Below are 22,153 nucleotides of genomic sequence, written 5' to 3'. Positions count from 1 at the left end.
AAAGTCGTGCTTTCAATTTTCGATAAACACTGCTGCGGAGAGAAGCTGTTCTCGCGTTAATTGCGTTTCAAGATTTCCCGCGGAAAACAGCAACAGGTTAGAGTTACATACCGGGTTATATATTGCCGAAATAATGCGTGTGACAGTAGTGGGCGCCGGTGTGATCGGCATGACAAGTGCGTTGGCGGTGAAAACCAATTTTCCGCAATTCGAGGTGCACGTAATTTCCGATGAATTTTCGCCAGCAACCACCGCCGACGGAAGTGCCGGCCTGTGGTCCCCTTATCTCCTCGGAAATACACCTTCTGACAAAATACTGTGAGTATCTAGCATTCCGAGGTAGCATTCTAGTTGAAACAGAGGACTATACGTAAGTATCTTGTCTGCCTCGAGCACATTATACCCATCGAAGTAATGTCGAAGAGAAAGAATTCGAAAAATTCGAAAAATTCGAAACGCGCATTTCGAGTTTTATACAAAGTGGGCGAAAAATCACTTCCTGATAAAATAAATCCGTAACATTTTTCATTGTGAAAATTCGTAAATAATTTAAAATTAACGAAATTAGTCCTTTTTCTTATATCTTCCGCGAGAAACTTTTTGGTCCATCCTGTACTTATTTTTTTTAAATTAATTTAAGTTGTCACAAAAATTGTCTTTTCAATTGACTCACTGTCAGTTGACTCTCGTTACAGGATTAAGTATTTCGTGCTATTTCGATAATAATGCAACTTTTGTCGACGAGCTTCAAGCACAACGTACAGGGTGTCCATAAAGTCTCTTTACAATTTCAAAAATTTATTACAAAGACAAATGAAAAGACAGATAAGTGGAAATTATTATAAAATGAGACGTATATATTTAAGTTTTTTTCTGCCTTATTTAATACACCTCTATGTGGGCACCATTAATTGCACGAAGCACATCAAGACGGTATTCGATTTCTTACACGATCGATGTTTCCCTCAGATGTTCTTGTCCATTCCTCCCTTTATCGAACACTGTCCCTGTCTCCATAAATTTCTTGTGCCATGCACGAATTGATGGACGTGACGGTGGATCTCTTCCATATTTAGTTCTGAAGTTTTGTCGAGTCTGGAGATCCGATTTGGTTTCAATAAACCATGATACACACTGTGCCTTCTCTTGAGGAGTAGCCATTTTGTAAGGCGTTTATTTAACAGTATCTTATTTATCAACAGGATACCTGAAACGCAATGTGATAAAAACCTTGATAACCACTGAGTACATAAAACAAATCTGACGAAGATATTTCATCAATTGCCTTTGTAATAAATTTTTGAAATTGTAAAGAGACTTTATGGTCACCTGCATGGGATTATGTTAAAGATATCGTATTACGAACAAAGATAGGAGACAGCACTAATCTAAAGCAGAGGATCACTGATGCCATTGTCACCATTGATGAGAGTATGCTACAGCGAACATGGCAAGAAATCAAGTACTTGTCTTGATGTGCTTCGTGCAACTAATGGTACTTATATAGAGGCATATTAAATGAGGCAGAAAAAAAACTTAAATATATACTTCTCATTTTCTAATAATTTCCACTTATCTGTCTTTTCATTTGCCTTTGTAATGAATTTTTGAAATTGTAAAGATGCTTTACGGACACCCTGTATATTCTCTTTGCGTCTAATTGTAAATGCGGGTAACAGGCGATGGGGTGATATCACGCATCGATGGTTGGAAAAATTTTGGAAAGCAGGCTTGGCCCCTGAAATCGGACTCTCCTTAGTACCGGTATATCGCGTCACCAGCGATCCCGATGGTTTTCCTGATATTTCAACCTGGACGAAGACAGTGTACGGGGCACGTAAATTAAGTTTCAACGAATTGGAGAAACTCAACGCAGAGTGTAAAACTACTTACAAGTACGGTGTCAATGTAATTCACAATTTCATTATACAGGGTGTTTCGTAATTTGTGGGATCTACTTCGGGAGCTGATTGTACGCCTAAAAATAATGAAAAAAGGTCATGTAAATAAATGTCCTATCTGTCTTCGTTTATAAGATATAATGAATTTTCTGTTTTAATTACTTTTGCAAAAGATGCTCGAAATGACCACCTTGCATTTGAAGATAAGCCTGCACGCGTCTTGTCATTCACCTGGTTACTCTCTCTATCACTCCTGGTGTTTCTTGAATTTGTCGAAAGCCTTGCTCTATTCTATTTCGTAGTATTTCAGCATTTTCGATCGATGTTGCGTATACGATAGATTTTTAAATGTCCCCGCAAATGAAAATCTAATGGATTCAAATCCGGAGAACGTGCAGGCCATGCAATTGGACCTCCACGATCAATCCATTTATTTGCAAAGTGTTGATTGAAAAATTGCCTAGCCACTCGGCTAAAACGCGGCGGAGCTCCATCATGCATAAACCGCATATGAAGTCTAACATCGACTGGAATTTCCTCTAATATTTCGTGTAAACGCTTGCTCAAAAAATCAACGTACTTTGTGCCTGTTAGTTTCCCATCAAGAAAAAAAAAGGTCCAATTAAAAATTTATCAATTATTCCTGCCCGTACGTTTAAACTAAACTGGTGTTGATGTCTTGAATGCACAATAACACGTGGGTTTTCTTCATCCAAATTATGATTATTATGAAAATTGAATGTACCATCCCTGGTAAAACTAGCTTACTAGAGTTTGCTCTGTGTATAAAATTCATTACATCTCATAAACGAAGACAGATAGGACATTCATTTACATGACTTTTTTTCATTATTTTTAGGCGTCAACGATCAGCTCTCGCAGTTACGAAACACCTTTATAGAAGATAATTCATGCCGATTCCAGACACGGATGGATGTTCCTAACGTATACCGTCGAGCCGGTTCGTTTGCTGCCTTGGCTAACGAGACAGTTCCTTGAGGCAGGCGGGGATCTTCGAAACAGAAAAATTCACACGCTGAACGAGTTGATCGACGACGACGGATACGATTTGATAATAAATTGTACTGGCCTCGGTGCACGTGAACTCGCGGGTGATAATACCGTCAAGTGTATCAGAGGTCAAGTTGCCAGGGTTGGTTGAAAATGATACGTGCGTATCATCGCATATTCGTATCGAATCTCTTCACTTTTTATTGTATGATTCAAGGTGCGGGCACCGTGGATAATGCACGCGCATTTGGCAGACGACGACGACGGGAACTATATAATACCGAAGTATAATGAACTATAAGATCGACAAAAATATATATATATATATATATACACATATACAGGATCACTACATATTGCCACCTAGATTTACGTCATTATTATTACGCGTGGCGAAAGATGTTTCAGATGAAGTTGAATGGTTTCGAGAGGGGCACATTTTGATGATACTAGTTTTCTTGTAAGTGAACGTGTAGAAGACATACGAAGGTCACTAACGTTTTCTTAAATGGAATCATATATTTTTTATTGCATCAGTCGATGCACCTTGATACTCTTTACAAAAAAGTGTTAACCTATTTATGTTAAAAAGTCGTTAGTTTAAGAGATATTTCAATTTTAATGTTGTTAGGAAATCACGATCCCTTTGTTAATGTTGTAATGATTTTATTTACAGAAAAGGTTCAATGTGACGACCATTTGCATCAGGACATTTTCTCAATCGATAGATTAATAATTCACTCACATTGTGTAATGCATCTGGTATTACTTTATTACACTGAGTGATGATCTCTCATATTGGCCATTATAGTCGGAGGCTCAGCATACACCTTATTTCCTAACAACGTTAAAGTTAATATATCTCCTAAACTAATGACTTTTTGACATAAGTAGGTTAATACTTTTTTCTAAAGAGTATCAAGGTGCATATGGAATATAGGTGGCAATATGTGGTGATCCACCCTGTATATATATATATACTTCAATTAATAGCATAACAGCACGATTTTTATCTTATTTATATTGATTCTTTTTTCCGAAAGCACTGATAGCGTGGTGTTGGGCGGCACGCACCAAGAGAATGATTTCGATCGCACGCCACGAAAGGAAGACTCCGAATTTATTTACAATGGATGTCACCGAATTTTACCTGGTCTCAAAGTACAGCTTTTCTTCGATCTTTTGTTCAAACTTCACCGAATCAACGTGACTTAGTTGTTAATTCTAATTGTTTCCTTTTTTGTTTCGAAGAACGCCGAAGTAACGGAAGAGTGGGTCGGCCTTAGACCTGGACGGCACCAAGTTCGCATCGAGGCTGAAGCTTGCAAGTCTCCCAAAGGCAGAGAAGTCACGGTATAGAAAGCAAACGTGAAACGATACTTTCGATCGATCGACATTCACGCGATCATTTTGCAGGTGATACACAATTACGGACACGGGGGAAGCGGCGTGACGTTATCCTGGGGTTCAGCTATGAACGTTGTGAACATTGTCGAGAGCTTGATGAACTTGAAGTCAAACCTGTAAACACTTATCTCAGATAAGCGAATAGTAATAAAAGATTGCTGTCTTTTTTTTTTTTTCTTCTAATCGGTGATCACGTCAGGTTTATTACGGTTGGACAGTACTGCGTGTATTCGCGATAATTTTATTGCCAACACAGACACAGGCATGGCCAATCCTACGCAACCTACGTAGATAATAAGCTCTCGTGATTCCTTTGCTCGACTGCACGAACTCCGTGCAGTAACGTTGCGCTGTTATAGCAATTAAAGCGACGAAGCAATTCTCGAGCTTGGTTTTTACAGGAGCAGCCACCGCAGTGGCCATCGATCAACCCGCGTTGTCGTTGTACGCATACTGCCTGCAAGGTTTTTGCAAACTGCTCGGGAATCGAGATTAGGACACGAGTCTGCCTTCTTGCCTCGGCGAATGGAAAAACAATTGAAGGAGGCGAGAGGGGCGATGCGCGAAACGGCACGATTTATTTTAGAGAGGGCATTTCTGTAAATCTGCATCGAATTTCGGTTTCCCGTGTAGCGTTAAATTGATCACAGTCGAGCCTTTCTTCACCGAGAATATTACTAGCCTCTCCCCTCTTCGCTTAGGTGACTGCTTCGGTTTGATAAAATTGACGGATCAAAGTACATATATACGTATATAAAGTATATATATATACACACACACACACATACACATATATATACATATGATCTGGCTTGGCATATGATCTCGATTGAAAGCCACGCGACCGACCGATCGTTCAGAATAATGCGATGACACGTCATGAACATCATCGAACGCAGCAACAAACGTCCTTTGATGGTGGTGCCCGAGATCGAAGCCAGTGACGCGAAGAAGAGTTTCCCGATAAACGGCGAGGTCACCGGCGAGTCTGATTCCAGTACCGAGGTGCGATCATGTAAAACAGTGTACCGAAACCGGTGTAAAAAGCTCGTGGTATCCGATACCTCGTTGAGCGTCGTTTCGTTTATCGATGCGGGTAAAGATGATCGGGAACCGATTGGCCCCGAACGTTTCGCAAACAAAAAGGACGACAAAGGTTACAGATCCATTTCTAAGCTTTCGCATCGTGTGCATCCGAAATGTATTTATGCATACATATTTTACGATCTACTATCTAACAGATACGATGTCATTCGTGGATACCGACGTGGAATCGCGAAAAGATGGAACGTCGATGAAGACGAAGAGAAAGAAGAAACGGAGGTAGAATTCGCCGTCTCCTCCACCGAGAGGAGACCCGGGTGTGATCGTTCGTATTCGCTCCTTTTGTCCCGTTTGTTCACCTTTCGATTGCAGATACCTGACGATATGCACGAGCAACTGCAAGTACGACGTGGTGAGACGTGTGGCGGCACGTTTCGGGATGAAGGAGGTCACCGAGGATAGCAGCTGGAACCTCTACTGGACAGACCTGAGCGTGAGCGTGGAGCGAGCGAAAGATATGAAGAGGTATCAGAAGGTCAATCATTTCCCAGGGATGACGGAGATCTGTAGAAAGGACCTGCTCGCGCGGAACTTGAATCGCATGCTGAAGCTTTTCCCGAAGGACTACAATTTCTTCCCGAAGACGTGGTGTTTCCCCGCGGAGTAAGAACGCTTGCCATTTGTAAGTGACCGTGTTGTTTCGGTCGATTCACGTCGATGTCACAAATATGTCCAGCCACGGAGAGGCGATTGCCTACGCCAAGCTAAGGCGTTCGAAAACTTTCATCATCAAGCCTGACACCGGCTGCCAAGGGCGTGGCATTTACTTGACGAGAAACTTGAGGGATGTGAAGCCCACCGAGCGAATGATCTGCCAGGTTTACGTGGCCAGGGTATGCCAGCATTTTCAACTTTGAACCTCTTCTCGTTTTCTACTCTTCCTTTCGTGAAGGTCATTCGTGTCTGTAGCCCTTCCTGGTGGACGGCTACAAATTCGATCTTCGCATCTACGCGTTGCTCACCTCCTGCGACCCCCTTAGGATTTACGTTTACAACGACGGCCTTGCGAGGTAACGAGGGTCACGCTATTCTCTCCTTGTTTAATCTCTTGCGCTGGCAACGTCTGGATTGCGGACCGTAACGAGTGACCGAACCGTATACCGATAATTCGTCGCTTTCTTTTCGAAGAGATTATTGAGAAGTAGTGAATTTATTATTTGTTTTTGCTTAAATACACGTGAAATTGAGAGAACACTGCAATTTTGGAACAAAGAATTCTCGACGTGCGTCAATTCCAGCGCAAGAGGTTAAATCCTTTACGGTCGTATCGCTCAGTTGGAATTCGTTTTCGTTTTAAATAACGATGTCTCTCTTTCCAATTTTCTTTTTCTCTCGCCAGAATCTGTTGAATTTATTTGAACTGAATAAACTTCTTCTCTCTCTCTCTCTCTCTCTCTCTCTTTGTCGCCAATTGTAAACGATATCTGAGAATTAATTATCACTTATCACATTTTTCCTCTATAATGTTTGAAAAATTAGAAAAATTTTTTCGTAGTCATACGACCATAAAGATCGATTGATGCGCGCACGAGTAACTTGTTGCCTTACTCATGCCATGTTTCAGATTCGCCACGAGCAGATACAAGGAACCAACCGGTCACAATACGTCCAACGTGTTCATGCACTTGACGAATTACGCCGTGAACAAGCACAGCCGAATGTACGTGATCGACGATGAAATCGGTAGCAAAAGGTTGGTGCGTATTCTTTTGATCGTCACTGTCGCTCGACTATCACTTCACTGTCGTACGACGAAAAAAAANAAAAAAAAAAAAAAAAAAGAAAATCTCTGTGGGTGCAGGAAGATATCGACTTTGAACAAGTGGTTCAAGATGAAAGACGTTGACGTGGACGAACTGTGGCGTAAGATCGACGAGATTATTATAAAAACTATTCTGGCGGCGTATCCTGTCCTCAAGCACAGTTATCACACGTGTTTTCCAACGCACGACAAGACATACGCGTGCTTCGAGCTACTGGGCTTCGACGTGTTGCTCGATTGGAAGTTGAGACCGTATCTTTTGGAAGTAATGATCGAGCTTTCGGCTTTAACCATAACAATAATATCCCTAGTATTTTTAACTATAATGATAATATTCTTTGTATTTTCATTGGGGAGTTTAATTTAATATTAGAATATAATGATCTTATTATTTTTATAGACTTATATATAATTAGTATTTTATAGATTTTATATATATAATATAAATAATTTTAAGATTTTATGTATATAATATAAATAATTTTAAGATCTTATATATATTATATATATAATATATAATTTTAAAATTTTAACTTTAATTATATATATAATTTTAAAATTTTAATTTTAATTATATGTATAATTTAAAAATTTTAACTTTAATTATATGTATAATTTTAAAATTTTTATTCTAATTATATGTATAATTTTAAGATTCTAACTTTAATTATATATATAATTTTAAAATTTTAACTTTAATTATATGTATAATTTTAAAATTTTAACTTTAATTATATGTATAATTTTAGGATTCTAACTTTAATTATATATATAATTTTAAGATTTTAACTTTAATTATATATATAATTTTAAGATTTTAACTTTAATTATATGTATAATTTTAAGATTTTAACTTTAATTATATATATAATTTTAAGACTTCAATTTTAATTATATGTATAATTTTAAGAGTTTAACTTTAATATGTATAATTTTAAGATTTTAATTTTAATCATATATATAATTTTAAGATTTTATATATATTATATGTATAATATTAAGAATGTAATGTTCTCAGTTAATATTGAGGAATATATATATATATATATATATATATATATTTCAGGTTAATCACTCGCCGAGTTTTCACACGGACGCGCAAATCGATAAGGATATAAAGGAAGGTCTGCTGACGAACACGTTCGAGATGTTGAACTTGCAACAGTGCGACAAGAAGAAGATCATCGAAGAAGATAGAAAGCGAGTCAGGGACAGATTGCTTCAGGGGATAAATTCGAGGGACGGCAGGTAAATTAACAAGGAAGTTCTCGGATGAAGGAATGATCGAAATTGTTGATTCGATGTAGCACGAATGAGTCGACGAACGGAACGGCGAAACCTGACAAGCTGGAGGAGGATTACCTGCAGAAGCAATTTAAATGGGAGGATGAGCATGTGGGCAATTTCCGGAGAGTCTATCCGTGCTCTGACAATGAAAAGTACCAGCCATTCTTTAGACAAGCTAGCATCTCTGTGTACCAAGACACGGCAGCATCCAGAGCTCGGGAAGAAGCATCGAGGATCCAAAAGGAGGAGAACGAGGTGTTACTTTGCTTCACGTAAACAACTTGGCTCGATCCTCGACCGTAAAACACCAATCATGCGAATTTTATCGATAGATGAAAATGAAGGAACAAGAGAGCAAGAAGATTCCTGAAAATGGTAAATGGAGTGAGACGAAATTGCATTCAGAGGGTTCGAACGTAACGCTGAAGCCTACGACGACGCAGGATCAGGACAGGGCCAAGTCCGCGATTGCATCGAAGAAAAGTCCACCCTGTTCGAATGTCGGTTTCCCGAGAAATAATTAATCGTTGACTAAAAACTCTGAATTTTTACAAAAAAAAAAAGAAAAAAAACAATTTTCCAAACGTGTATGTACAGACGAAGAAGAAGCAGACGACTTCAACTACCAACACTTCACACTCTTTCGAGCCAGAGATCATTTGCGAGTCCGAGGAGAGGGAGCGTGTTACGGCACTGGCGCAACGAGACTTCTTGATTAAGAGTTACGGAATGCTGGAGCAAATATACATGGCGATGAAAAAGAACGGCACGCTGAGAGCCATCGACGAGAAGAAGTATGGGCTGTACGAGAGGCTCGGGCACGCGGACGACGTGAGCGGAAGTGCGTCTATTTGTAGGCACAAGTGTCATCTTCATCAGCATACTGGAGTCGAATCGTGGACGAATCAGTCATCGAAATTTTGCCTGAAAGCAAGTGAAGTAGATAATGCTCTGTTCCGAATTTAATTGTAGCTATTGTATCGCGAGCATTTCTGTAAATATTGTTTGTTTTCCACAGGGTAAAATGCCAGACGATAATTTTCTATTTACGAATCTAAAGAAATAAGAAATTCTTACATATACGATAACAGGTGAGGTATACGTTTGGATTTCACGTGTACAAAGTGCAAAGTCCGTCTCTTCTCTCGATTTACAGATTTCAAGGTAATTTGCAACAAGGTACCGGTTTACATCCGACCAAGAATACCAGACAAATTTTGGATGAACGATTTAAATTCGAACGATCGAAGTTGTCGAGTCACCAAGGCCCACGTGGCTCGTATCTTGTCGAATATTGTACGTCTTCACACACTTGAAAACCGTGGAGAGTTTAAATAGCTAAAATTTTAACAAATATCGCGACAAAAAAAAAAATAAATGCGATGTTAATATAAACTTAGAAACGTTTGCATTTTATAGTTGCTTTTTTTAAGCAGTCTGCAAGAATCCAGTCAATACCAAACTATGTATCTGCCCATTTTTTTTATAAATAACTTGACAAGATTCAGAAGCTTTAATACGTTAAACTATGAAAATAAACTGTCATTTTGAATTATTACAAGAAAAGAAAAATCATTTTAAGCTTCAACTGTGTTTCAGTGAATAGACGACGTTTTGTAAGATATGTAGAAGAATAATTTAAAAATCAACATGGTATGGATTTGTTATTTAAAGTGCCATATAAATATGTACATACACACAGATGCACACACAAACGCAAAATGAGCGAATATATATATATATATATATATATATACACGCTTCAAAAATCAAAAATATCTCACCGCACATCTCTCGATTGTATGTAGATATGCATATCCTAATAATAATGATATACATATGTAAACATATCAATGTGATATACAAAGTTTCCCCAATACGTATACATAATAATTTTCATTATTGGTGCGACATACATATACACATGCGTACCGTATATACAGATGAACCTCGGCAATTCGAATCTCCGTAAGACAAAAATTTTCTTCAATTGTGCGAGTATCAGAGGTGCAGAGATCAGGCTTTTTTTGTATTGAAGTTAATCGATTTACAATGGCCAGTGATTGTCAATTGTTTATACTTGTCATTTCCACAAGAAAACATTAATTGGAAAATTAAAGGAATAATCTCCCATTTTTCATTTCATAAATCAACATGTTCTAATAATTTTATTTATTCATAAATGGGGAGAGAAAACGAGGGTTTTTATTACCCGTTCATAAGTCGGAAATTAAAGAAGTTTGAACAAAATCTCTATAAGTCGGATTTTCGTTTTGTTTTCGAAAATATCCACAAGACGAAAATCTTTTTTCCTTTATTCGAATTATCGACGTTCGACATGTATTTACGATGTGTGTATATATATGTACGCAAATATATATTTATTCAAATGATAAAAAACAATCTGCGAACAATTTTGACGTAATATATGTATACCTTCCAAATAATAACATAATAAACACATACACAGTTCTTCTCCTATTAATATAGAATATTGTTGTTAACTTGTATCCCATCTTTTTAATTGTTCCTATTAAAAATTATCGTCGCGGCACGTTTTTTTTGCTTACTCAACATATAAAGATGCGTTAAAGCTAATAATGAATAAAAATTCAATTATCAATAGCAAATATTGATTTTGTATAAAATAATAATAATACAATAATGATGATAGTAATAACAATAATAATAGCAGTAGTAGTGGTAGTAATAGTAATAAAGTGCTGTGTTCAAATTGTATGTCGGAACACTTAGCTCAACTGTTTCTTAAAACTGAAATCATAACATCGTGTCCATAATTTAGATATACAATGGTCTAGAGAAAAAATAAAAAATATTACCTTTTTCTCTTTTCTATCTTCATTGCATGCATCTAGGCAAAGATAAAAAATAGTACAATCAACGGATTTGACGCATTCTTGATTTGATTTAACACGAAGATATTTACAAATCTGATACAGGTATAGTTACTATATGTGCATTTTGTATTGCTTCGTCACTACCGCATTTACCTTTAGACAGTGTAAATGTCGTATGTACAATATGCGGGTAATAATAAATGAGCGGGTAAATATTCGATAGACGTTCTACAAATGTTCAAAAATTAATAATAATAAAAAAAAAAAAAGAAATCGAATATTTAGTCATTTGTTTAATATTGTATCGCACAAGCGGTGTTTATTTCCTTGAAATTATTGATCCATAGATCGTCATGTTTCGAATGTCAGAAGAAAAATTTTGGAGGTAGTACAATGAGACAAACATTCGGACACATAAGAAATGCATTTGCTTTGAACAAATTGTTACAGGGATTAAGCTATAACATAAGTTAAAGAACCTTTTCTCCTCATTTAGACACGAACGTTTCGTTTTTTTTTTCTGTCTTTCTTTAGGCGTGCGTCATGTTTGGTGATCGCATAACGATTCGTAAACGATACAACTTACATAGATTACCTCTGAAAAATAGACTAAACACTAGTAGTTACTTAAATTACAATTCATTCGTTTGTACTAGAGAAAAACCATTGTCCTTGAAATATTCAGCATCGTTCCAGGTTGCCTGACCGTTTCCCTGCCACACGTTAAATAATATTTTTCCTCTCGTTACTTGCTTAATCCCCTGCGTTCCCGCAATATAATTTTCCGTAATAGAGAAAAGAAGCAATGTTAACGCGCGCGATCTCCAATATGACTCCTCCCTCCTCCTCAATGACATGACAAAATATAGCATGAAGATATGTGAAGATGGTATTCTATTCGTTGTAATACTAATTATGAGCATTATGTAATTATAGGATCCTGTGTACGTTATTCATGTATAATATTTTCTTGTTAAAAAGGATTACAATAAAACAAGCTTAAGGCGTGGATTACACGGAGCGAAACTTGAGAATTGGGTAAAAGTTTAGAAGTGTAACTAGTTAAATTTTCTGTTATATACAGAAACTAGTTGATCTGAGACATTCTACAAGTTTGCGAGGTTAGTTCTCTCCGTATAATGCAGGCGTCAAATAGTAAAATGATAACTGGCTACATATATGTATATGTATATATACGTATATATATACATATAAATAAAACTGTAAAATCCGTGGACTCGTTAATTGTTTTTCGTTAGTTGCCGACGGAATTCAGTTGTTCTTTTTCTCTTCACTGCATTAATTACTCTTGTCGATAATAGTCAGTTCTTTTTCAATATATATTAGTATGTACTGACACCAAATGTATGTGGCAGATGTAACAATAAACTTTAACTTGACGAAGAAGAGTGTGAATGTAATATATGTATGCGTGTACGTATGTGTGCACAAATTTTATTACTGCAACTAAATACGAGACTTCATTCGGTATATATACGAAGTATCTTGAGTTTTAATTCATATTTGTACGAATTTATCATTAAGTTACAGTTATTGCATTAAGACGGAAACAACTGCGAAAAAACATAAATGCACCACACATTTTTGACATCATGCTTATCATTGTAGTCTAATAGGATTCATCGTTTTCATTCTGCACGTTCTTTTTCTTTTACACGATAATCGTATTCTAAACTTCGTTAATATCAAAGTTTCTTATAACTTTCCTGCTTGAGTGATTTGTTTATCTGAAAGATTCTGTAAATTATTAGTTGAACGTTGTATGTGACAACAACAAATTCATTAATATGTACCGAATTAAACTCCAGCATAAACCATGGCAATAAGAAACAATATGTGATCTTTGACGAAGAAAAGAAATTCGATCTTTAAAGCCACTATCCTTATCACGTAAATTCCTTTGAGTTATCACGTAAATTCCATTGAATCTTTGTAAACAGATAGAATTATTTTTTATGCATACTGTGTTAAAACCTCTCGTTAGTATCGGTTCTATTTACATCTTGAATAGATTCTAAACTATAGCACTAACATACTTTGAAAATATATAACAGATGGTTTATACCATGGTTTATACTAAAATATTTGAAATATAAAAATACAAGAATCGCAGTACTTTCATTTGTAACATTTGGGAGTGAAAAACAACGTTTAAGAATACCTATTGAGTTCCTAAAGGTACTAGCAATACTTTATTTTTATTGGTGCACCGTTGTTTTACTCAAACGCGTTTTTTGCAAACCCAAAATACTTCGGTAATATTGTAATTGTATGAACGGTTTTATAGAAATTTACCGATGTTCTGATACTCAAAGGTAGATATGAACATTTACAATCGCGTTATGAGAACAATTTACATTGTTTCAAACTCATATTACTCTGTTAGATGTGCAGTATCTAATTTTAAAAGTACCACTTTGGATTTCTTTAATCACCCGATGATAAATGGCAATGACACAATTATTGATGAAGTAACACACGTTGTTGATTATTTTTGAATATCAATTACACTTTATCAGGAACGTTCACCCAAACCTAAATAAAGTAAACAGAACATAATTTTATCCATATGCAGATTGGCGATCTTTACTGTTTATCACATATACGTACATATTTTTCCATTTTGTGTACATAGGATGTATCACGCAAGTCGGGATTACTATGTACACTTTGTGATTAGAGATAGAAAAATGTTTGATAGGATAAAGTTAAATAGTGTTATGTATATTGATGCATAAAATACATTAAAATTTTGCAGCAATCTAGAATACATAACAATATTCAATTTTGTTTTTTTTGATAAATTTTTCCATCTCTAATTATGTTTTCAAAGAAATAGCTTCGCCTAATTGCGTGACGCACCTTGTATAATTTTTTTTTCCTAATTTTGTATTAAATGCAATTAGAAATAACAAATCAAATTAGGTTCAGGGACGATTGTACAATTTTTAATACTTACATTATTTTTAAAATTTGTGTCTTCTGAACTCGGATTCATATATATCTGACGATCAAAAACGAATCAATAATATGAGAAATTAAAAGATAAATAACTTCCTAAACTGATGAATCCACTTGTCTATAAACAGACTCAGCAAATGTAACTTTTGAACATATGTTGTTCCTGTTATCTCATTCACCAATACGACTCATAATGATATCCTAATATTTCAACAAGTTAAAGCTAAGATATTAACAAACAGCGCATGTTTATATTGTATGCACGATTTCGCTCGTGCATTAGTGTATGCCGTATATGTTTATGTGTGTGCAATTACACGCGCATGTGTGCGTGTACAAGGTGTAGACGCTAACAAAGAGTCACTCGTGTGTCGCATATACGACGAGTCAAGAAGTGTTATGGTTTAAATTTAACCAAAGGTATATTTTTCGATTGCAAGCACTTATCACACACCCATTCGGCATAAACTTCTGCCGTTAATAATTGATAGGCAGTTTCCGATAATCCTGTGCATCCCCTGCAACAAATTCATAGTGCATATGTTAAGTAGTTTTTTTCTTTCATATGACAATGTACGAAGAAGGAAATTTCGGATTTCTAAATACCTATGAAACCAAAAATTACAGCCCGATTCACAAAGAATCGCTTGATCATTGTCATGCACTTCTTTGTGACATACTCCACAAGGATAAATAGGTGGAGCATTAGGATTTTGTGGATTAAACACCATTGGCTGATCAGGAGGATATATCTGTAATATTAAAATGACATACATTTAGATGTTGTATTGTAAAATTATGATGCGAAAATAATGAGAAATTAATTGCACCTTTCCCGCAGAAACGGGCATTGGTTTTGGTCCCATTCCCGGAGGACCTTGAAAACCATGAGGTGGCATGGAACCTCCCATGTTGATGGGATGGCCCATTGGTGGACCACCGCCTATATTACTAGACATTGTACCCATTGGACCAGCCATATGACTCATTTGATTATGATGGCTAATACTCATATTGGACATGTTATTCATTGGTGGTCCAGCCATGTTCATATTATTTATTTGATTTGGACCACTCATATTCATATTATTGGATACCATAGAACTCATGGTAGTCATCGGTCCATTCATGGGTCTTCCTAAGTTATTAAGATTATTTCCCATATGATTCGGATGTGGTTGAGATCCGTTATGTCCCAACGGGCTGTTTACACTGTTCATAGACGGCCCGTTTAGTGGGCTATTGGGTGGTATATGGCTATTAATATTGTTCATATTCATTGGTCCATTAGGCATGTGATTTGATCCACCCATTGTATTCATAGGAGATCCTAATGGACCACCCATAGGACTTCCCATGCTATGTCCCATGTTATTCATTGGACTACCCATTGGGCCGCTGTTCATGTTATTCATTGGACTACCCATAGGTGGACCACTAAGTTGAGAATTACCCATGTGGCTCATATTCATATGATTGTTCATAGTATTCATTGGACCAGGTGGCATACTAGGTCCCATATTATTCATCGGACTCATACCACCGATTGGTGCATGATTCATAGGAGACATTGCTCCCATATGGTTCATGTGATTTGTCATAGGCGAATTTCCCATTGGACTCATACTTCCCATGTTGTGAGGCATCATAGGACTCATTCCACCTATAGAAGTTAAAGGGCTCATGCCTCTCATAGGTGGCCCACTCATATGATGTGGATGATGAGGATGCATATGGGGTGGTCCACCATGCATCATTGGCGTTTGTGTAGTTTGTGGCGGTGTATCGTCAAAAGGGTTACTTGCTACTATTGTGTCCCCATAGCCAGTTAAAGGTGGAGGTAGTAAATCCTGAGAATATTTTTTGGATATTATACAATAATGAACATGGAGATTATTGATGATACACTACAATGTAAAATGTTACCTGCACTATTGGAGGTTGTTGCGGAGGTGGTTGAGCAACATTTGCATTTGTACGTCTTTTCTTTTTTGGATTGGCACCAGTCGGTGGTGGTGGTGGAGGATGAGGGTGAGCAGAAGATTCAGGATGTGGGGCACTAGGACCCATATTCACACCCATACCCATACCCCCCAAAGGCATCCTTGCGAAGGGTGGCATGCCTGCAATATTGTGGCTCATCTCCTTCGTTAACTTGCCTTATTTTAACATGCCGTATCAGCACCACAGTAGATTTTGGTGATAACTAGTATTTTTAATTAAAGAAATATCATGTCTTAGTATATTGTAACATAATTTTATATATATATATATATATATATTTTGTTTATGTCAACAACACAATTTCATTTACTCATACTTTATATAAATTCACAAAGATACAAGATCCATGCAGCTGTTAATAAATTGCCAGATAAATATTTGTGTGACATTATTAATAGTAACATATATCTAATTTCAGCACAATTATGCCTATTAAAAGAAAAAATCTTGCAATTTAAAACTACAATATACATCTACTTTGTATTTTGTATTACTTTTTAGAATATACTTTTACATTCTGAGATATATACAATTGGACAAGTACATATATAAGTGATAGTTGCTACACTTTGTATACCAGTATAAATACAAAATATCTCAATATGTTGTGCTTAAATAATCACTATTCAAGTAAATCATACGTGACATTGAACGACAACACGTTCAAAGTGATAAAAGTAATGCGAAAAAATAGACAACACTTTAAGAAAAGAGTAAAATAAAATCCGCCGATGCCAGTTTCTCAGACCAACCTAACCTACACATTTTTCTAAATCATTTACTATGTTCAACAGTATGTAAAAGGTGCGCGGTCGAAAATAAATGGCAGGCATACTAGAAACAATTTGTATATTTACTAGCGCATTATAGCTGGCAAGATATCGATGTATACATGGCTTTCCTGTTTTTTCGGCAAGGACTAACACCATTGAATTATATCGTACACCTAGCTAGCTTTAACGGATTGGATTCGCGCGATTTCTTGTTTCTAGTGTTTCTTCTTCACCAGTCACATATTTTATGCTAGCACGAATGTATTTCACATTCACGAATATGCAGAAACGGTACAGTAAACACTGGCGAGATGTCAGAAGTATATGGAGCAAAGAAGCGCACGCCAATGTTTCAGGTCGCCATTGTCGCGTTACGCGTGTCCCTGTGGTTGTGTCATTGACTAAGTACAGAACAGATACGACGTTACGTGGAACTTTGTGTCTCGTGTTCTGAAATACCGACCTCGAAAAAAGTCGGAACGTACGTCCTTTGCGATTTGTTACTATGAACACAAGACCAGAACGTCAGTAAATGTCACAATGTCAGTTTTGTTACGGAACACGGTCAATTAAAACGATGAACAGAAAGACTTTTGTTGAATGTAACGTGGATTATTTCGAGAAATAAAGTTACACTTTAAGAAGCATTACTTCATTACGTTCTACTAAATTAAGTAAGTTGAATTCATTAAATTAATGAATTTTAAATCTAAGGTTTAAAATCAAGTCACGTTTACTTTAACCAACGTTTAAAAGATAAACTTACAGACACTTTGTTAACTCAATTGCCTTGTTTAATAGATGAAAAAGGAGATTACAGTTTTTGATCAACGAAACAGTGAAATACACAACTAATTACTTATTGTCAAATCTTAATCGATTATTTTTCAGAATCGAACTATTGAGGATTGGAATGTAACGTACCGGTTTTAGGCGGGAAAAAGCATAACAAGAAAAAGCATTATTTAGAAGTTGCAGAAGATGAACACTACACTCAATAAATTTTAAATTTGTTTTTGCATTGTCGAGTACGTTGGCGATTTAGATTATGGTCAGAACATTTTCGTAGGACATTTTGTTTTCCGTAAATCACTCGACTCTTATTCGTGCGTATTCGAGCCTCGAATTAGCGACGCGAACCTGTTGCGCGGTGGAGAGGGGTTAGTTTGTTGTCCAAAATTGTGGTGTTAAGACGTATCTGCTTGACGTTCATTAACCGCGCAATATGTATATAGTTTCATCACCAGCTTTTGACTTCGTTTAATCAACGTACGTCGTTGCTTAGTAATTTATTAAGCGAAATAATTGATATCTTTCTTATTATTCTAATTATTTTTACCCTTCGATTGCAATTTTCGTTACATTTGCTGGTAACTCATAACTTACGAGCTTCGTGGCACTTGATCACAATTATCGTTTCATTTTTGTATAATGTGTTCCTTTTATACATTTATTTTGAAACTTTTGATCTTCTTTTGCACAGATCACTGACAGATTGCAAAGAAAATTTCGTGGTTAGGAGGACATTATGCAATTCAAAGGGATGTTGTGGAGATTCATGAAAAATTCAAGAAATCCAATATCTCTCTTTATGAAAGTAATAATTCATTTATTCTAACAGAGATGGACCTTTTCGGGAAGAAACGCTAATACAGACAGGTTTGAATACGTTTTGCGCATCGTGTTGTTTGTGTACTGCGCAGTTTTGTACTTAATAAAGAAGCGCGCTATATTTGATTAGTAAGAAGTATATTTAAAGCAATTATGGATGTTCAGAGTATTTGCAAATCAGTTACATTAAAAAATATTTGTAGATACTGTGTGTGTACATATATGTATATTTAATATTTAAGTATTATTAATATTTAAGGTAATAATAAATGCTATAATTTCTACATTTTTCGCAAATTGAAACTACATTTGCACAGTTGGTTTTTAACTTATAACTCTTTTAATATATACTAAATGCTAATTTATAAATTTGTGATATGTAATGCCAATTTACGTAGAAAGTAATTATATTATAGTCAAAAAATAAGTTGGTCATTTCTCAAGAGTCGTGCAAATGAGAAAATTCAATAAATAATTTTTACGTTCGATTTAATAAATAATTTTCGGTGCAACTGTAACATTCAGAATTAACAATCAGAAAATATTCGTATTTTCTGATTTTAGTTGCTGTTAGTAATAGCGCTACGGTGCAAAACCTGTCTAATCGATATAGTAGGACGTGACACGGAAATGGTAAGAACTGGAGTCTCCCAAATATATTGCATCTTATGTCTATTCTATACCTCATCTGTGATATATTTTTAATTCAAATTATTATTATATTGAATCAACAACATGTGAGAGAAAAATGATAAGAAAGTTGGATAATCTTGGAAATGTGGGACAGAGAGAAGCACTGTGTGTCAGATCTATTTTGTTCTTATACAATGGCTGTATTCTTCGTATAAGGATATTATCACAGATGGCGCCACTAACTACATTCGTGTAACATTAAAATGATCAATGTATTAAGGAATGTTTGATTTTATCACGATGCTTCCTTCTGATCTATCGAAGAAGTATCGATCGATGAACAGAATCACGCGTATACATCTTTCTTTCAAAATTATTTCGCGTTCAAACAAAAGTTGCAGTGGAAAGGAATGTATTAAAAAAAAAAAAAAAAAAACAAAAATGAATTCAGAATTTAAGGAAAAAGTTCGAGGGTAGAGAAAGGTCGAATGATGGACTTAAAACACGTTTGATGGACACACACGTTTAAAACGTACGTTTAAAACGTACGTTATTTTGACAGCGTTATTACGTGTGCTCGAAATTCTCCTTCTCTTTCTCTCTCCGGCTCTCTCATCCGGCAGTTTCACGCGTTATATCTTCCATTCGCATTAGAATCCACGAGTTGTCCCTGTAACCTCAGAGTAGGGCCTGTACACGTCACTTTAATTATTTGAGTTACATTAGCAAGTTAGCGGGGGTTTAACAGCTGGAAAATGGGTTTCGCGCATATCCACTGCGGACAGTTGCTTCGTAGTTAGGTGCCTCGTAATACAGTTTGGCGAAACTGCGATAAAGGTGCCGTATCATTGCCGAATTTTATTTCAACAAGTATATAAATCACCGTCGCAATCTCAACATTAACAGTCTATTATGTATATTTATTAATTGTTTAATCGTTTCAGATTTACGTTCGAGCAAGGGCTTTGGATGTTGTTTATTAAGAATGGCACGGATAGAGGAGAATATCGGCGAGAAGCGCAGGACAAAAAGACGCCTGACTTGTAGAAAGTACTCGTGGAGAGAATGGAAGAAGAATGGTAGGATCGCAAGGCAGGGGAAAAGAAAAATAACAGGGAGAAGAATGAGGATAAAGGACAAAGGATTGAATCGGTCGGGGGTGGTCCACGAGATATGGCAATCGAAGAACGCGACGTAAATGGATTGCACAAACAACGGCATTTTCCATACGCAAATATGGCGTGCCAATCAATTTGCTGTGTCTTGAATACGAACGAGCGAATTATAAAAAGCCGCGGTTCAGCCTCAATTTTAATTAATATCGTCAAAGATTTTGGAGACGGATGTTTTCTAATCTTCTTGTCTCAGGAAGTGAATTATAAAAAGCCGCGGTTCAGCCTCAATTTTAATTACTATCGTCGAAGATTTTGGAGACGGATGTCTTCTTATCTTTTTACTCCAAGTAAGGGGAGTATACGAATTATATACAGATTTTCGTGTGAAATTTCAAATGCACGACAGGTTTAAGGTAAGAAATAGAAACGGTGTCTGTCGATTCGAGGAAAAGAAAGATTGGTACCGAGCAGATTGATAATTTTTGTCGATCGCGTTAGAGTTAGTCTGGCGACGGCAATAAAGTTGGAGCGCGATCGAGCGAAATTACGAGTGGCGATTGTACAAACTGGCAGGAATAAGGCGAGCATTGCGGCCGATTTCCACGCGTCATCGTTCCGTGTCAGTGTCCATCGTCTGCGTTCGATTGTACTTCTTCTGAGAGCATAGTAAAATACGTTTTCTGCGCGTGATCTCGATCAACGTCACCTAACCAGAACTGTAAAGAATGGAGGTTGTTTGCCCAATGATTGTAGCTTGTTGCAGTTCATATACTCGATGTTGATACGTGTTTTGCCGCTTGGAACAATCGCTGCACGCTTCCAGGAAAAAGAAAAAAGAAAAAAAATAAAAGAAACAATGTTCTTTCGTGGTCATTCAACGATCCAGACTTTTCTCTACTTTCTCTCGTAGAGGCCTACTCATCTACGTGAATAACTGTGTGAACGTGCGCGTGTTTGACGGACCGTGACGCGTTCCAGTGAACTTTCATCTTGGAATTTCTAATCGAACAAGGTTCACCATCGCGTGAAAAATGTCCAATTTCGAGCGTTCAGCTGAGAAAATCATTCGATCAGAATTTTCCTAATCTTGACTTGAAATTTCACACGTGTCAAGGGATCTGGGACCAAAACTTTCTGTAGCGTTCACTGTAACCGTAACGTAATCCCGTCAGCGATGCTCGTTTCGTTTCGATGAACCGATTAGCGACTGGAGACGTATAACGTGCGAAAATTTTCACGGGCCATCGCCAATCGACCTAAATATGTGGGTATTGGATTTCAGGCGGCAAGGCTTGGCGAAATTGATTAAACAGGAGCTCGGCTGCGTCATCTGCTTTTAAATTCTCGTCGTTTAATTATTATTCCCCGGGGAATTGGGGGAAAAAGCAAGAGTTTCAACGCTGGAGCGGAGGCCAGTGTGCACACGCCATCGCTATCGTATTTTCACCTGTAATAATACTAGCGAAGAGGCGTTACGTCGTCGTTTCCCGTCTCTGGCACGCACCGAGAGAAAGCGAGCAAACACTGATCCGTAAAGTTCTCGTGACTCAAACTAACCGTAGCCTACTAGATGGAGGAAAGCAAGGATCGTAAACGGAAATTTGCATATGTATATTCGTAACTTGAATTCTCATCCTTCCCTCTTTATATACACGCGCAGTTCCTTACTTCGATCGTCAATGTAAATTCATTTCATCTCATTTCA

At 36.6% G+C, this 22,153-nt stretch overlaps 3 protein-coding genes and 1 long non-coding RNA gene across 10 annotated transcripts; 3 read left to right on the top strand and 1 right to left on the bottom strand.

Annotated features, from left to right (window-relative positions):
* The first annotated feature begins 11 nt into the window (after window positions 1-11).
* LOC122535310 (D-amino-acid oxidase) lies at window positions 12-4,477 on the top strand. Its single transcript, XM_043666749.1, has 7 exons — window positions 12-318; window positions 1,680-1,895; window positions 2,826-3,054; window positions 3,130-3,197; window positions 3,956-4,073; window positions 4,164-4,265; window positions 4,329-4,477. Exons 1-7 carry the CDS (start codon window positions 134-136, stop codon window positions 4,437-4,439), a joined length of 1,029 nt encoding a protein of 342 aa, XP_043522684.1. The 5' UTR covers window positions 12-133; the 3' UTR covers window positions 4,440-4,477.
* A 93-nt stretch (window positions 4,478-4,570) lies between these two features.
* LOC122535302 (tubulin polyglutamylase TTLL13) lies at window positions 4,571-9,829 on the top strand. 6 transcript variants are annotated; one of them, XM_043666731.1, is made up of 13 exons: window positions 4,571-5,475; window positions 5,561-5,642; window positions 5,736-6,026; window positions 6,100-6,256; window positions 6,333-6,433; window positions 6,988-7,116; window positions 7,225-7,450; window positions 8,252-8,433; window positions 8,493-8,727; window positions 8,805-8,972; window positions 9,070-9,411; window positions 9,491-9,563; window positions 9,629-9,829. In XM_043666731.1, the coding sequence occupies exons 1-12, from the start codon at window positions 5,199-5,201 to the stop codon at window positions 9,536-9,538; spliced, it is 2,238 nt and encodes a 745-aa protein (XP_043522666.1). In that variant the 5' UTR covers window positions 4,571-5,198; the 3' UTR covers window positions 9,539-9,563; window positions 9,629-9,829. The 6 variants fall into 6 exon arrangements, with proteins under 6 accessions (XP_043522666.1, XP_043522662.1, XP_043522667.1 ...); XM_043666727.1 differs by lacking the exon at window positions 9,491-9,563 and having other exon boundaries at window positions 9,070-9,401; window positions 9,627-9,829; XM_043666732.1 differs by having other exon boundaries at window positions 9,070-9,402; window positions 9,491-9,829.
* Window positions 9,830-12,110: 2,281 nt separating this feature from the next.
* Window positions 12,111-17,477, bottom strand: LOC122535306 (protein pygopus-like). Of its 2 annotated transcripts, none has more exons than XM_043666741.1 (5): window positions 17,167-17,477; window positions 16,239-16,519; window positions 15,143-16,162; window positions 14,919-15,064; window positions 12,111-14,830 (listed from the first exon to the last, which is right to left on the bottom strand). In XM_043666741.1, the coding sequence occupies exons 2-5, from the start codon at window positions 16,452-16,454 to the stop codon at window positions 14,710-14,712; spliced, it is 1,503 nt and encodes a 500-aa protein (XP_043522676.1). In that variant the 5' UTR covers window positions 16,455-16,519; window positions 17,167-17,477; the 3' UTR covers window positions 12,111-14,709. The 2 variants fall into 2 exon arrangements, with proteins under 2 accessions (XP_043522676.1, XP_043522675.1); XM_043666740.1 differs by having other exon boundaries at window positions 16,239-16,518; window positions 17,174-17,477.
* Window positions 17,478-18,270: 793 nt separating this feature from the next.
* Window positions 18,271-18,850, top strand: LOC122535315. Its single transcript, XR_006308135.1, has 2 exons — window positions 18,271-18,358; window positions 18,573-18,850. It is a non-coding gene; the product is annotated as an uncharacterized LOC122535315 (long non-coding RNA).
* Window positions 18,851-22,153: the final 3,303 nt, after the last annotated feature.

The sequence above is a fragment of the Frieseomelitta varia genome, unplaced genomic scaffold (assembly GCF_011392965.1).
Source record: "Frieseomelitta varia isolate USP_RPSP 00005682 unplaced genomic scaffold, Fvar_1.2 scaffold_697, whole genome shotgun sequence".
Classification (NCBI taxonomy): Eukaryota; Metazoa; Arthropoda; class Insecta; order Hymenoptera; family Apidae; genus Frieseomelitta; species Frieseomelitta varia.
This window is presented reverse-complemented; position numbering and strand designations above follow the sequence as displayed.